General features: G+C 45.1%; 1 protein-coding gene across 1 annotated transcript in view; it reads right to left on the bottom strand.

Moving 5' to 3' along the window:
- Positions 1-12,176, bottom strand: part of kcnk9 (potassium channel, subfamily K, member 9) — a 54,771-nt gene extending 42,595 nt beyond the window's left edge. The window contains exon 1 of the mRNA XM_078205412.1: positions 11,555-12,176. Within this exon, the coding sequence (XP_078061538.1) occupies positions 11,555-12,104 (550 nt within the window). The 5' untranslated portion in view covers positions 12,105-12,176. The remainder of the gene's footprint in view (positions 1-11,554) is intronic.
- Between the last annotated feature and the right edge of the window lie 5,135 nt (positions 12,177-17,311).

The following is a 17,311-nucleotide window of genomic DNA, read 5'->3' as shown; positions in this document are numbered from 1 at the left end:
TTTAATAAATAAAATGATTTGGTAAGCTGTATGTTAATTCTATGATTTTTTCATCAGGAGTTTACCTAATGGTGAGGTTTTTTTATATACAATGTGGAAATATACCTTAGAGAAAGTATCAAACAGATACACGGGCTGGAATCTTATTCCTCTCCCAGGAAGCAGGCTAGCAGGAAAGGGAGATGTAAAATCAGGCCTTGTTAGGGAACACTGTGCCCGTCACCTGCCTGCCTCTATTGCTATTTTACCAGTGGTGGTGAGGAATCAGGTAGCCCACTCACCCTGAGGCCAATTGAGGCCCTTAGGTGGACAATTAATCACCACTTAAGGTCTCTGCCTACCGCCACTGGTAGTTTACTAGCAGCAAGGCAAGCCCACACCTTGTTGCAGTTTGGAGATGGGGTCGCTCCTGTTTGAGCATCTTGTGCCCAAAATAAGCCCCACAAACACAGTGCTTTCCACCTTCACTTATTCCTCGTCATGGCAGCCCTTTCATCTGCCCCTTGCTGGGTTCTACCTGATTAGTCCTGACAAAACCACCCCAGTTACTTCAGTGTCTAGCCCCCAGTGACAGTTTTCCTTGATGACTAGCTGCAGTATCAGCAGTGACCGTCACACCTGGCCATTTTATTGAAGTGGAAGTCTCACTTTGAGCCAGAATATCAACTCAAGGTTGGCTTGCTCCTAACTCTCTGGCTGGAACGCAGGGCCAGCACCTCGACGTAAAATTATGGCTGGGATTTCTCTGAAATAATAAGACCAGATGACACAGGAGCAGAAGTAGCCTATTTGGCCCATTGAGTCTGCTCGGCCATTCAATTCCACAGGTTCACTACCCTCTGAGAGACCTTAACTGAGTGACCCTTTACTCTGAGATTATGCCCTCTGGTCTTAGACTTTCCCGCAAGGGGAAACAGCCTCTCAGCATCAACCTATCAAGTGCTCTATGAATTGTATATGTCTAAATATGGTTGCCTCTCATTCTTCTAAACTTAACCTCTCCTCATAAGAAAATCCCTCTATATCCTGAATCAACCTAATTAACCTTCTCTGGACTGCCCCCAATGCCAGTTTATCTTTCCTTAGATAAAGGGACCAAAACGGTTCATAATATTCCAGATAGGCAGAAAATCAGACAGTGTCAGTCCCCCAGTTACTCTCCTATACCAATGACTGGTTACATTGCTAAATTCACCATAGTGAAGTCACGGTAAGAATGGTAGAAAATGTTCCTTGAAGAACTTCAAAAATATGAAGCATATTTAGAAAATTGTAGCACCAAAATTATCATTTTTGGAACAGAAATTGAAATAGGTGAGTCCAGTTCTCATTGAAATAAGATCATTTATGGGATATGCCAGTGAAGAATTAGTAGCACCATCCCTGAGTGCAATTGGTATAGTCCAGCAATTACATATCATCATTGTAAGCAATGGAACAGCAGGTTCAATAATAGGAATTCATTGCTCAACCCCTAATCTTTGATTAATTGGTCTATCATTATCTTTCTCAAAGGTACTTGATTGGTGGACATTTCATGTGGATACGTATATAATCAGCTACCTACCCAGACCTGCTGATCCAGTATAAAACAAATAGGTGCTACTATTGAGAAATCAGCAGCCAGGATTTCACAATTAACAGTGAAATGATAGCGCTCATACAGAGCTTGAGGAAGACTGCCCACAAAGATTCAGTTATCTTTGTGGAATTGATTGCTTCTTTCCCAACATCAGTTTGAATCTAGCACCAGGCACCCAGCAACACAGATGTGATCAAGCAGGTTAAGCAACCCACCATGAAGTATTCTCACAGACAGTGGGCTGAATAATATGGCAGGAGGAAGAGGCAGTGGGGGAGGTGGTGGTGGAGCTGATTGGGGAGGGGGGCGGGTGGCGGCATGCCCACTCCTGAAGATACGTCAGCATGAAGCCAAAATACACCTCACACAGCAGCACCGCAGCAATAAAGCATTAACATGGGCCAAGTGGGCCTACTGCTTCTCATTGGAATTGACTGGCAGCTCCATCAGTCTTGGCACTATCAGGAGGGTGTGAGTGGTAGCTTTCAGGATTGCAGCTGAAGAGAGGAGCCCAATGCTTCAAATTCTTGGAGTAAGTCTAGGATCTTTGTTTGGGAAGGTTTGGGTATGTTACAGACAGGGGCAGTCAAGGGTGGGGGGGTGAGTTGGGGGGGGGGGGGGGCAGAGGGTGAGTGCCCCCTCACTCACTGGTTAGGTGCATTGGCCATGCTAAATTCTCCCTCAGTGTAACCAAACAGGCACCAAGTGTGGCGACTAGGGGATTTTCACAGTAACTTAATTGCAGTGTTAATGTAAGCCTAATTATGGCACTAATAAATAAACTTTAAAAAGTTTAAACAGGTTTGCTGAACTGAATTTTGCATTCCCCCAGTGAGTATGTTTCCCTGGAGCGGGGAGGGGAAACGCACAATGGTGTGGAGAAGAAGTGAGTTGAAAGGAAAGGAGGGATCAAACCAAGGGGTGCCGCCATCTCTCCCCCCCCCCCCACCCCGTCTCCCCCCCATTGGCAAAAGATAGGCCCTAAAGAACCTCGCCCTTTTTTTCCATTGTTTAATCATTTGAGGTTAAACTTTGGGCTTCCTGCTCCCACACTGCTGCCCATGCCAAAAGTATTATTGTGTGGATAGCATATCATTTAGGTTAATAGGCTTAATAGCAAGCCCAATTGACTCTGAAATGATAATTTTAACATGGCAGTTGGGCTGCCAATTTCAGTGCCCACCCACCCTCCCTGGGTGAGCTCGGAAGTGGAAAGGAAGGTGGTGGGATATGCGCCAACACCATTGTGCGTTTCCCTTCCCCCCCTCCAGGGAAACATACTCACTGGGGGAATGCAAAATTCAGTTCAGCAAATCTGTTTAAACTTTTTAAAGTTTATTTATTAGTGTCATAAGTAAGCTTACATTAACACTGCAATGAAGTTACTGTGAAAATTCCCTAGACGCCACACTTGGTGCCTGTCTGGTTACACTGAGGGAGAATTTAGCATGGCCAATGCACCTAACCAGCACGTCTTTTGGACCATGGGAGGAAACCAGAGCACCCGGAGGAAACCCACGCAGACATGGGGAGAACATGCAAATTCCGCACAGTGACACAAGCTGGGAATCAAACCCAGGTCCCTGGTGCTGTGAGGCAGCAGTGCTAACCACTGGGCCACTGTGCCGCCTGGAGGGTTTTATTATTAATAAATTGTTTTAATTTGCAAATTTTGCAAAAAGCGAAATGAGGCAATAGATAGAAGCTGAAATATCTTCATATTATCAATCTTAAAATATTATTTTAAAATGCGACTTTTTTTCATCATAATGGAAAATTTGGACCTTTCATAAATATATAAATAGATTATTCAGGCCATTGAGGTTGTTCTGCAGTGATTATACATGCCCTTAAAAACCCAATTACAACTCATTCAATATGATGTAACATTTTCAATGGTTTTTAGAATTGTAGAATCCCTGCAGTGCAGAAGGAAGCCATTTGACCCATGAGCCTGCGCTTAAACAATCCCACCCCAGGCCCTATACCCATAACTGCATGTATTTACCCTGCTAATCCCCCTGACCCAAAGGAGCAATTTAGCATGGCCAATCAACCTAACCCACACATCTTTGGAGTGTGGGAGGAAACCGGAGCACCCGGAGAAAACCCACACAGACACGGGGAGAACGTGCAAACTCCACACAGACAGTGACCCAAGGCCAGAATTGAATTCAGGTCCCTGGTGTTGTGAGGCTGCAGTGCCAGCCACCGTGCCACCCACAAAGGTCAATTGCAGATGGGCAAGTTCTCTTTGGTTCATTAAATTATTTTTTGCAATCTGGGGTGACTTCAACAGCACACCCTGGAATCGGTAACAATAGTTTCCGGATTCACGTGTTTTATTATTCGTGTGCAGGCTCCAGAAGCTGTTTTTAGTTGTTAAGGAATAATTACCATAAGCATCGAGTTTCACCAACATTACTGCGAGCCAGTGGAGAATGTGTCTACTGAGGGCGCCTATAATATGGCAGAGATGAATGTGTGCATGTGTGAAAGGTGGCACAATCTGCGTGTAATGTTGAATTGTGTTAATGTGTATGTGAGTGAGAGAGAGATGAAACAATCGTGTGCATGCGTGTGAGATGGAAGTGTGTGTGTGTCTGGCCTGCGAAATGGCTGTGTACAGGTGTGTGAAATGTGATACAGCTGTGTGCGTCTGTGCATGTTTTTACAGCTTCCACACGAATCGGTGGCCATGTCGTTGCATGAACTGTGCATTTATGAACTCGTTAAACCTACGGTGCAAAAATGCTTCCCTTTTCTAACGTTTAAACTGTGAACAGCAGGGGGACTCCCGGGAGCGACGGGAGGATACCAGACCACACAGCAGTAAGTTCCGAGCTCCAAGAGAAACCGCTGAGATTCGACGCTTGGTGGAGGCGTCCAAAAGTTAACCTTGCGAGTGAAGCAATTGTACATCTATAGCATTATCCCATGAGGGTATGAAATGGGATTTACGCACAGTCTATAGCCTGGGCAGCCTGAGGAAGGTTCAAAGGAACCAGGTAGAACATCGGGCCAGGCAAGGAATGGACTTTTCATTAGGATTTGCAGAAGGATCCGCAGCTTGCTCAGTGTTAAAACTGTTCAGCGATGCTTCGATCATTTAATTCAGCGTTCCTCTCATTCTGCGTAATTTTGTTCGGAGAATAGCGATTATAAGTTTTGATACATTTTCAAACACTTTGGATTTTTATTTCTGCGAGAAATGGAAAAGAGCAAGTTTGTGACAACACTAAACAATCGACGGGTGGGGTAAATCAGACTGTAAAACAGAATGATGATAAACTTTAGGAGGAGCGCACAGAGGGGAGGAAGACCCGATAGGAAAGGGCGGGAGAGAGGAAGAGAGTGGATAGGGAGGAGGTGAGGTGTATAAGATTACAAAGATAGAACAATATGACCGAAAATAAAGACTGGAACAGAACTGGGAAGATATGTGAAGGACAATAAGAAAAGGCAGATAGTGAAAGTGCAAAGTTCTGGCTGTTAGCCCATGTTCTGGAGTCGAATCCGCAGGGAAACAGCAACCGAGCAAAAAGCAATAGACAAAACTCCAGGAAAGCATGATGCAAAAAAGGGTCGTGACGCGCGACATTGTTTAACCCCATCCTGACCAAGTTTATGGAAAAAACCCACAAAACACTAAGTTGTAATTCACCCCGCTACCCATCACCATCCCCAAGTAATAAAGAGCAAGCTCAGAACCCAGGTGAGGGTGACTGGGGACAGTCACTCCCCCAGTTTGCAGTACCCAAATTAACTCCAGTACATCCGTGACCCTCATCCTAAAACCAGTGGGGATTCAAAATCATATCCGGGTAGACAGATCATTTGAGCACATCACGCTGTATCTTCAATTTATCTTCAAATAAGTAACTGTCTTTGCTATCCCCGAGTTGATTGGGGTAAGCTAATGGAGACAATGGATTTAAACGATTTTGACCTCGTTCAATTTAACTATGAGAACCGACCTGTCTGGCTAAAGATTTTTTCCAAAGTCAGTTAGTAGTAAAGTACAGAGAGATAAGACAAAATGCAAAGCACTAACTATGACTGCAGTCTGTTCTTGGATTGTCAACATCTGGAGAAGCGATTTTGTGAAGTTGAAACTGAAAAGGGATTTGTATTGGATAAGCACCCGAAGATTAAAAACTAACGCAGGGCTTCAGTGGAGAGGGCGGGGGAATGGACGAGTAGAGAGCTGGCAGGGACCCGACAGGCCGAAGGGTCACCACTTGTGCTACAACCACTCCATGATTCTGTCGCAAATTCTGAGTTGTGTTGTTTTTTTAAAAAAACTGGGAGAAGCAAGGATCTACTCTGCCCCTCTCTCCAATCCCCGGATGAGGCAGGAGCTAGTTTCGGTACTAGATTGACCATGAACCTCGAAAGGGATTAAAAGACCTAAAGGGATAAAACAATAAGGGGTGCATCCCTCCTCTTTGTACTCAGTGGTGGCTCTAAGTGGAAATGCGCCTTTCACTTTAATGCCATTATCTCTAAATTCCAACCTTTTGTTCTCTTCTGTTCCTCAGTTTGTTTAATCAAATCAAATTGTTCATTGCTGCCCACTGACGATGTGAATTCAGAGATTTGTGAAATGCTGCTGTAACCTCCAGAATAATCACTCTGAGCTCCAATAATCTAACATTGCAGTCTACATTATTCAAGGCTGGCCATAGGCAGAATTTCCACGTTCAGGAGGGAATCATCCTACTCCCCACTGTCTTTAATCATCTGTCTACCCTTATAACCTCCAGTTCCCTTCTTGAAGAGATATTTATCTATCTCTTTAAGAAAACTGTCAACAGCTAAAGCATCAAAAGCGTATACTACTAGGAGGCGACTCCGTATATTTGTTAATTTCTTCTATTTCCTCCGATTTTACCTGCTGCAAATAATATAGAAGGTGGTGTTAAATGGGAAACAACTGATTGTTAGAAGATCGAAAAGATTGGGCCTTTTCAAAATCTGCAGTGGTCATTCTCACCGTCTCTCCTACCAAAGTTACCCCTGCGCCTTGCCCCTTTTCTCGCCTGTTAATTAGATCAGTATCAGACATTGCTGAACAAAATAATGTAATACATCATTTCACAGATGTATCATCCATCATCTATTTCTCTGTTACCTGTTTTGGTTATTTCTTGCCCAGGCAATATTAATTTTCAAGAATTATTATGGAGAATGCAAATTATGTTGAATCAGCTTTGGATCGGAGAACAAAGTTGACTTAACAACGCCCCAAATAATTACCAACACTCAAGAAGCTCAACACCATCCAGGAAAAAGCAGCTGCTTGATTGGCACCCCATTTGCCACCTTAAAATTGACTCTCCCCACCAAGGACGAGCAATGGCAGTAGTGCCGGAGGATTTGAGGATTGCGGATGTGGTTCCTATTTTCAAGAAGGGGAATAGGGATAGCCCAGGAAATTACCGACCGGTGAGTCTAACCTCAGTGGTTGGTAAGCTGATGGAGAAGATCCTGAGGGACAAGATTTATGAGCATTTAAAGAGGTTTAGTGTGCTCAAGAATACTCAGCGTGGCTTTGTCAAAGGCAGATCGTGCCTTACGAGCCTGCTGGAGTTCTTCGAAAATGTGACTAAACCACATTGACAAAGGGAAAGCGGTAGATGTGGTGTATATGGATTTAGCAATGTGGTTTATATGGATTTTAGCAAGGTGTTCGATAAAGTCCTCTATACAAGGCTTCTAGAAAAGGTGAGAGGGCATGGGATCCAAGGGGCTGCTGCCCTGTGGATCCAGAACTGGCTTGCCCAAAGGAGGCAGAGAGTGGGTATAGATGGGTCTTTTTCTAAATGGAGGTCGGTCACCAGTGGTGTGCCCCAGGGATCTGTTCTGGGACCCTTGCTGTTTGCCATTTTCATAAATGACCTGGATGAGGAAGTGGAGGGATGGGTTGGTAAGTTTGCCGACGACACGAAGGTTGGTGGGGTTGTGGATAGTCTGGAGGGATGTCAGAAGTTACAGAGGGACATAGATAGGATACAAGACTGGGCGGAGAAGTGGCAGATGGACTTCAACCCAGATAAATGCGTAGTGGTCCATTTTGGCAGGTCAAATGGGATGAAGAAGTACAATATAAAGGGAAAGACTCTTAGTACTGTAGAGGATCAGAAGGATCTTGGGGTCCGGGTCCATAGGACTCTAAAATCGGCCCCGCAGGTGGAGAAGGTGGTTAAGAATGCGTATGGTGTGCTGGCCTTTATCAATCGAGGGATTGAGTTTAGGAGTCCGGGGATAATGATGCAGCTATATAAGACCCTCATCAGACCCCACTTGGAGTACTGTGCTCAGTTTTGGTCGCCTCATTACAGGAAGGATGTGGAAAAGATTGAAACAGTGCAGAGTAGATTTACAAGGATGTTGCCTGGATTGAGTGGCATGCCTTATGAGGATAGGCTGAGGGAGCTCGGTCTTTTCTCCTTGGAGAGATGTAGGATGAGAGGAGACCTAATAGAGGTATATAAGACGTTGAGAGGCATAGATCGGGTAGACTCTCAGAGGCTTTTTCCCAGGGTGGAAATGTCTGCTATGAGAGGACACAGGTTTAAGGTGCTGGGGGGTAGGTACAGGGGAGATGTTAGGGGGAAGTTTTTCACACAGAGGATGGTGGGCAGGGGAGATGTTAGGGGGAAGTTTTTCACACAGAGGGTGGTGGGCAAGTGGAATCGGCTGCCGTCAGTGGTAGTGGAGGCAAACTCAATCGGGTCTTTTAAGAGATTCCTGGATGAGTACATGGGACTGAATAGGATGGAGGGTTATAGGTAAGCCTAAAAGGTAGGGATATGTTTGGTACAACTTGTGGGGCCGAAGGGCCTGTTTTGTGCTGTAGTTTTTCTATGTTTCTATCTACAAGATGCATTGCAGCAACTCACCGAGGTTCCTTCATCAGCACCTTCCAAAGCCTTGGCCTTTATGACCTGGAAGGACGAGGGCAACAGTTGCATGGGAACATCACTGCCTACAAGTTCCCCCAAGCCACACGCCATCTTGACGTGGGGCTATGCCAGCCTTACTGCACTGTCGCTGGGTCAAAATCCCGGAGCGTCCTCCCGGACAGCACTGTGAGCATACCTGCACCAATGGACTGCACCATTTCATGAAGGCGGCTCACCACCACCTTCTCAACGGCAATTAGGGATGGACAATAAACGCTGGTCAGGGGCGGCCACGTCCTGTGAAATAATTTTAAAAATTGCTCGTCAATTGTGAGATTAAAGAAAAGCAATTTTTTGTCAACGTCGAAATGAAACAAAGTTTCCTGAAGTTTAGTCAAGTTCTAATTGATACCATCTTTCAAGGAGCAGATTAACTATAGGGCTGGGGTGAGGGTTGGTGGCCATGGGGGCCGGGAGGTTGTCGGGGTTGGATGTGATATTCCAAATGCGACATGTTCTCCTCTGGGGGCGCTACAGTTCCTGTACCATTAACCTTGACACGAAAAGACTGTCCTGTAATCCATTACTGGACCGCTTGCGTTCGCAAACACATAAAAGCATGCACCAGAATACAATCTAGGTGATGGCAGTTTATTTATATCCTAACCTAATTCGAATAGCTAAATATGTTTGTTGATAGCTGTGAGTTTTAAAGCACAAGATAGTTTCTAACCTCAACAACTGAATCATTCCCATATGTTGAACTATGATGTATTACAGAATCACTGAAACACTCATCTTCTCGCAATCTATTTATATGTATAGAATAGATTCAAGTAATGTGCATCTTCTTCCTGACATACAAAAAAGTGGAAATAATGTATACATTGTATGTGCATGCTTTTGGCACGGCGGATGGACTCCTCAGGCCCAATGATCCTACACCTGGATCCACAAGGTATTCAAGGTACCAGGAGCCAAATGATCTGCACCTGAATGTGCGTGGGTCCCCCCGCCGAGACCTGACACTCTGTTGTGATTCTAACTTAAATGCATCTCCAAGCCAGCGCTTGTTGTCGGTAATTAAATAAGCAGCGTTGGTGGAAACATTTAAAGCAATTAATCAGGAAAAGTGCGCTGGATGAAGTGACTAGAAGGCGGTGGAAATGTCAATTCTTAACTTGGGGATGAGCAAAGAGGAGCGGTTGTCAGAGCCGAAGACTTAAAGCGTGAATTACAAGAAGACTTTTCATTCCACTGGTAGCTGGGATCCCACCTTTTGACTCTGCCCAAGAAAACTAAATGTGTAAAAACAACAACTTGCATTTAAGAAGCGCCTTCAATTGCGCAAGGCCCTTATAATGTAATGGCCTGAAAGTTATGGGGAAAGTTAAATATAGAGATATCGCAATGTGCCTGGGGTGGGCTGTATTCAGATCCAATATTGGTGTGGTCAGGTTAAATCCATGCAACATGAGGAAACCATGATGTGGGAGTCACATCTTTTTATTGCAATCCCGTGACGACTCCACAGAAGTGACGTTCCCCTTCATGTTTAGTGTGGGAGTATGGATGATATGGTAGTGATTCACCTCCCCCTATCGTCATTCACGGCCACGACCCACCCACCCAACTCCTCTCCCCACCCCCCACCCGCCCCCCACATCCACTCTTGCGCATTTCAGCTAAGTGACATTATTATTGGTTATTAATGCAATTTCAGAAGGGGGTGGGGACAGCTGGTGTATCCCAGGTACTGGGTATCACTTACTGCAGTGCTTTGTTTCAAACACTCATCTGTCTTTGGTGCAGTGGGAGGTTGGTTTCCCACCTTGTAGCGCCTGTTATTAAAAAACGCCACCAATATTGACTATACTCTTTTAATATCTGAAAGTGTCTCGGTCTAACAAAAACCTTTAAATATTTAATATCTTTATTATCTTACGGTCCTGTCAACGACGAATAGAAATTAAATCTTTAGCTCCTATCTCCAAACTGCCACATGCATCTTCACTGAAAACTATGTTGCGCACCTCATTGAATCCCATATCTTTATATCTCCCTGTTCTTACACAGCACGTCATATTTCGCGCTTGCTGCACTGCACACACACACATGGGAAGCAGTTTTATTGTAATTTGTCCATATTGCGGCTTTCTTGAAAGCGCTTCAAATTCACTCCTCCTGGTTATTTCGGACTTTACGAAGCAACACGTCCCACTGTGAGTGGAACAAGCTTTAGAGAAGCTCCCCACCTTCTCCCTCATCCGCCTCTCCCCCCCCCCCCTCCCCACACCCCTCACCGCCATCGCCTCCCCTTTCCACTTTCCACATACTCTTGCAAATCCTATTCGGTAGGCAACATGACCGCTGTGGCTGTACGTTCTGCCAGGTGTTTAAGTACTTCGCATGCAACAGGACATAAGTTCAGTGAAAAGACTGAAACAGTCGCGTGTGCAGTTGCGATGCGGTCAGGATTTCCTGGACATCACAAGGAAACCATCCCTGTTCATTTTCTTTCAAAACCACGACGGTGCCCGTGTTCTCAATAGGTTTAAACATTACAATGACAAAACAAATAGACTTGATCCTATTTCAAACAGACCACGTACAGTAGCCGAGAAGTTGCAAGTCATGATGAGAGCCAGGGTGTCTGGCTACACAACTGAAGTAGTGAGTCTGTCCAGCAGTTTCAGCCCGTGGAACTGTACTCACGGGCAGCAATGTATCTGTACAAAACGCACAATGAGTTCCCTTTGTAACCGTATTTGGTGCACTGTTGCCCAGAGAAAGGGTTTAAACTAGACTTGGAGTTCAGACTTAGAAGAATGATCGCGTTTATAAATCGGTTCCATTGCCAGATTTGTGTATCTGCCAAACATGAAGTAAACAAAAGCCTCATTTCCCGCTTTCAGACTTATCTCGCTAATGTGGAAAGTGACTAGCCCAGCAAACGTTTCTGGCTTTGTCGCTGTTCTTTCAGCACTAAGGTCAGCACCGAAACAGCTGTGTGTGTGTGTGTGTGTGTGTGTGTTCAAAGTGGAATCACAAAGCAGAACCTTACCTATAGTTGTGATCACTGTAATAGCAAAATAAAAAGAGCCGGCGAATTTCCACTGAACTCCAGCTCTATGGGGCTCCGCTTGCATGATGATCACCTCCAGTTGCTTGTAGTCTTCATCGCTGATGTTATACTTGCCCTTGAGCCCGATCTGCTGCTCCTTGAGCTTTCCACCCTGTTCCATTTCAAACTCGGACTCGAGGGCATCGAAAACAGCGGCTCCCACCAGCAGGTACGTGAACGTGCAGATGATCAAGGATAGAGTTCGCACGTTCTGCCGCTTCATGGCCTCCAAAAAGCGGCTTGTGAGCGGCTCATGTCCGCTCTCCCTCCTATTCTCCAAACGGCCGAGGTCCACAGAGAAAGCCCGGGTGCAGCAGCCAGGATCCCGGCAGCGGCTGCTCAAGTTATCCGAGACGTACTGGTCCTCGTCGATGGCTTTGTCGGAGGCGGACAGGCAAAGCAAGCTGCTGGATCGCCGGGACCAGGATCCCTGCAACCTAACTCTGCGCAAGACCTGACCAAACCAAGTGGTCCCAGTGCGCAGGGCCATGAAAACAGCACGCTCTGGGTGGGGGGAATAATGCTTTTCGCTGAGCGATCCGTTCACAGAGGGTGCGATCGGGTGCCCAAAAGCTGTGTAATCTGCGTCAAAACCCGCTGCTGACAGCGGAGAGATGCTGACGGGGTTGGACTGAGTGGGTTTGGTGGATTCCGGAGAGATCTGGGTGGGATAGCCACCAAGTTGGGTTGGGTGTGATTGCTGGAGAGCTTTGCCTCCCCTGGGTCCTCTCTGCCCTTTCTAACTGCACCCAGTGGGATCCCAGCCATCTCACATCTGGGTGTTCCTGTTTATTTATTAATTTACAGGGCAGGTATCTCCAGATGGTTTTTATAAGAAAGTGCCGCTCCCAGCCAGCAAGCTGATGTCATCTCCATATTTGTACTATGAAAGGCGGGAATGAAACAACCTGTTAAAGGAAGGGGGGGGGGGAGGAATTAAGTCGGGTGAGTCTGAAGGAGAGAGGGCGGGGACAAGCCAAGCGGAAGGTCATCAGCGGGAACTTTCTTACAAAGATATCAAACCGTGCTGTGCATAAACTTCTATAACCTTCCCTTCTCCCACCACCCATTCCTGATTTCACATCGATCCCCGCAGGGGCTGCCTGGATTAGGTGCCTAGGGTAGCTTGACATTTAACACGATAATAATAGATGTTTGTTTGTTTTGCATTTTATGTTGTGTGTGTTTTGATGTGTGCTCTGTGTTGTATCACTTCTACTTTGATTGTTTGGGGCTATACTTGTCCTAAAGTATATTTTTCTTTATAAATGTGTGGCCAACCAGGACAGATAGTTTGTTACAATGACCACTGGTCCTGATTACCGGGTACAAACGGACGTCCCCGTCCCTGCGCTATTAAAGCGCCCTGAATGCAAGTACATGGTGATTCTCCGTAGCTGCACCAATCTACCGCATGATTTCTCCAACTATGTGCTTTTTATTCCCTGGCATGTCATTTCGACTGAAAGACAAACACGGATGGGTACAGCAGTGAAACGGAGCCCCAGAGCGGCGCTATACAAATGTTTACCTCATTAAATGGAGTATAACTACAGGGAATTGCTGCAACCCAGATTTGGCTCACACGCCCGAATAACCTGGTGAAGTTAGCGCTGTGAAAGTATAGAAAAGAATCCAGCAAGTAAAACAAGAGAAACATCCTGGAGTGGTTGAAGAATTCTCGGGAATGGTCCCGAAGATATTCCACACAGAGTCGTAGAATCCCTACAGGGCAGAGGGAGGCCATTCGGCCCATCGAGTCTGCACCGACCACAATCCCACCCAGGCCCCTCATATTTACCCTGCTGATCCCCCTGACACTAGGGTTACCCGTACACCGTTGGAGGAAACCCGCACAGATAACGGAGAGAATGTGCAAACTCCATGCAGATAGTGACCCCAGGCCGGAATCGAACTCGGGTTCCTGGTGCTGTAAGTCAGCAGTGCTAACCATTGTGCCACCGTGCCGTACTCACAATCTAGCTTCAGTGTACTACCAGCCCATTCCCATTGCTACATTCAATCCCGTGTCCAAAGTCCCTTGTTCCATTTAACCGCACGGGAAAGGGATTGTGTAGTCAACTTAATCTAAAACTACAAAATATTTTAAAAGTTTGATATTTTCCTTTGTGGGGAAGTAAATCCCCTCAAGATCCTGTTACATAATGGATAATTAAATCCATGTTATCCCAATTTAAGTATAATCTCGATTCAAGCGTGACATTATTTGGCCAACTAATCGCACCTGTTAGGATTAGACAATGGGAGCTTGGAGAAAAGCATCTGTTGTAAATAGGGATCTTTTTGTGTGTTTGATGGTGCATTAAAGGAGTCATGATTCATGCAAGATGAAATTGTTGTCCCAAAATGGCGTTGGTTATCTGGAGTCATCGTTGTGATAAAGCAACTTAGTCTAATAATAAACAGCAGCCTCATGGCGAAGAAGCCACGTTGTGTCTTTGTTGTTCCTGCACTGTCCGTGGTCCTGAAATGCAGCGTAAGGCACAAACTCCAGGGCGGGGTTTTCCTTCTGTGCGTCACCAGCAGCAGAAGAAATTGACATCATGGGTGAGTTACATGGAAAATCAAAAGATACAGGAGGAGGGACGTGAAATGGTGTGGCCGAGTCAGACTTCTCTCTGCTGAGTCAGCGGTTACACAAAATGCTGTTAGCCGCTGAAACTTCAGCCAGCCAGCCTTAAACAGCTTCTTCAGGGCGAATTAGTTGAGGAGGCGCATTATAGATTAACATATTACCTTCTCCACCGACCAGAATATGCATTTTTTTTCTTAAAAGTCATTACATGACCATCTATTCAAACCACAGGGCTAAGTGTGTTAAAAGTGCAACTTGTGTTGTAAGGAATCGTCCAGTGTCAAATGCGCCGTTCTCCTGAGTTCGACGCAACAGCCCATTCAAGCTGGAAAGTAAATTGCTCCGCATAATCTGATCCACCAACAGGACCCTACCGCGTACCAACACCAGCATGACTGTTATTCCCATATCGCCCTGCACATCTTTTAAGCAGAGTCCTCAGAAAATAGATATGGTACATTAACAAGGGTGACCAAGATTACTGTAAATATAACCATATTACTTCAAGCTAAAATATTGCCCTTGGACTGTGTGCAGGAACAGTCGATGCCGAAGGATTAAATACATTTTTCTGCCCTTCTCACGGGTGAAGCTTTAAGACCCCGCTTTGTATATGTTCACTAAACAATGCTCGCTGACACTGTTTCGCCTCTGACTTTTTAAGACTCGGCTTGCCAATACCCGAGAGAACAGTGAGGTTAGGCTGCTTTTGTTTTGGCCAAGGCTGGAAAAATATTATACCTGGATGAGAAAAATCTCGTATTCCTCGGATAGTTTTGCAATCATTTGATCCATTTCATCAGCATCCTAATAACAGGCAGGATTTTAAAAACATGCCCCTTTTTTATTCCAGTAACATTTAAATTGGAGGAAGGTGTTGAAATTATAATGCTGAATATTATTGTGAGGAGCACACACTGGAGTGGGAGAGCGGCTGTTTGTACTTTTAGAGGCACGCACTTTTTTTCTCATATTGACCCGAGTAGGCGAAACAGCTTGCAGTTAGCATCGTTGTTATTATTATATTTTCTATGAAGGGCTTGACCTAAGGATATTGCAATCTACAATACAACGGATGTGAAATTTACGCGTCACTGGACAGTTGCTGTGAAACAGTCTATAAATGCGAATGAAAAAGCCTGCAACTTGGATTCAGCTTGTAACGCCGCAATGCAAAAAGCACATTGACTGGGAATAATCTTTGCAGGGTTTAGACTGTTGGAGGTACACGATGAGGACAATTGAACACAAGAAGTTATTTTGGGTGTGTGTGGTTAAGGGTGTGTGTGGTTATGGGTAAGTGTAAAAGAGGTGCAAGAGAATAAATGAGGCTTAAGGACGTCACTTAGTCTCACTCACTTTTATAAAGTGCTTTATTCTGGGTGTTATTATGAAGTTGAATACGTTATTGAGTCTGCGAGAAAGTATACCTCCAGCACTTTGTGATTTTAGGGAAGCGTCTCCAAACAAAACATCTCGGAAGTGAAGTGGAGCACATCACGACATCACTGAAGAACATTAAGAGGCTGACTAAAGAGAGTAAACACGGCGAGAGTGTTCAGGACAAACAATCCTGGATCTTTGTAAAAAAATCATGACTGACAAGTTATTTTCTTTCGTAAAGAATGGGCTGTATTTTAACTTTCTACAGCGCTGCATATCATTTCACAGTACAGTCTGATTATATACCTTATTGGATTACCATGGTGCAGATCCTAGCGTTTGAAGCAATGAATTGATTAGTGCGGTGACGGTAATCAGTAAATTCACAGCAGGGGTTGGAAGTTTTGCATTTATCTATGGTTCTTTTGATGCGTCTCCTTTTACCCCAAATATCAGGTGCCCGCTTACATTTTCTCAGAATTGGTTGGGAAAGAGGTTAGTTAAAGAAGGTACATTTAGAACATAGAACATAGAACAGTACAGCACAGAACAGGCCCTTCGGCCCACGATGTTGTGCCGAGCTTTATCTGAAACCAAGATCAAGCTATCCCACTCCCTATCATCCTGGTGTGCTCCATGTGCCTATCCAATAACCGCTTAAATGTTCCTAAAGTGTCTGACTCTACTATCACTGCAGGCAGTCCATTCCACACCCCAACCACTCTCTGCATAAAGAACCTACCTCTGATATCCTTCCTATATCTCCCACCATGAACCCTATAGTTATGCCCCCTTGTAATAGCTCCATCCACCCGAGGAAATAGTCTTTGAACGTTCACTCTATCTATCCCCTTCATCATTTTATAAACCTCGATTAAGTCTCCCCTCAGCCTCCTCCGCTCCAGAGAGAACAGCCCTAGCTCCCTCAACTTTTCCTCATAAGACCTACCCTCCAAACCAGGCAGCATCCTGGTAAATCTCCTCTGCACTCTTTCCAGCGCTTCCACATCCTTCTTATAGTGAGGTGACCAGAACTGCACACAATATTCCAAATGTGGTCTCACCAAGGTCCTGTACAGTTGCAGCATAACCCCACGGCTCTTAAACTCCAACCCCCTGTTAATAAAAGTTAACACACTATAGGCCTTCTTCACAGCTCTATCCACTTGAGTGACAACCTTTAGAGATCTGTGGATATGGACCCCAAGATCTCTCTGTTTCTCCACAGTCTTCAGAACCCTACCTTTGACCCTGTAATCCACATTTAAATTAGTCCTACCAAAATGAAACCTCAGCTCCCCTTAAACATGTACCAGATTCGGTGACAGAATAGATTAGTTGAGGAGATTTATGTACCTGTCGTCATGGCTCCCCTGATAAATACCCCAGGGGTAAGGGGAGGGACTAGTTGAGGTGGGACATGTACCCGAGTACCAGTTGCCCCTGATCGCCTTAGACCCAGCTCAACCTTGGCTGCAAGGAGAGTGTTTCAATTGGTACATGTACCCAAGCAACTGTTGCCCTAGATGTCGTCAGAAATATCGCAGACTGGGTTATGATTTTTTAAGGCAAGAGTTACCTAATCTGAGGAATGCTCTTTCATTCTGTTAAAGTTAAAGATTAAATGGGCTGACCACTAGTTCCCTCCCCGAAGATCAGTTTTCAAAATTGGGTTTCCTAGAGATTGCATTTTGCATATTAAGCATATTATTTACAAA

The sequence above is a fragment of the Mustelus asterias genome, unplaced genomic scaffold (assembly GCF_964213995.1).
Source record: "Mustelus asterias unplaced genomic scaffold, sMusAst1.hap1.1 HAP1_SCAFFOLD_738, whole genome shotgun sequence".
NCBI lineage: Eukaryota > Metazoa > Chordata > Chondrichthyes > Carcharhiniformes > Triakidae > Mustelus > Mustelus asterias.
Note: the sequence above shows the minus strand (reverse complement) of the source record. Positions and strands in the feature narration are given on the sequence as shown.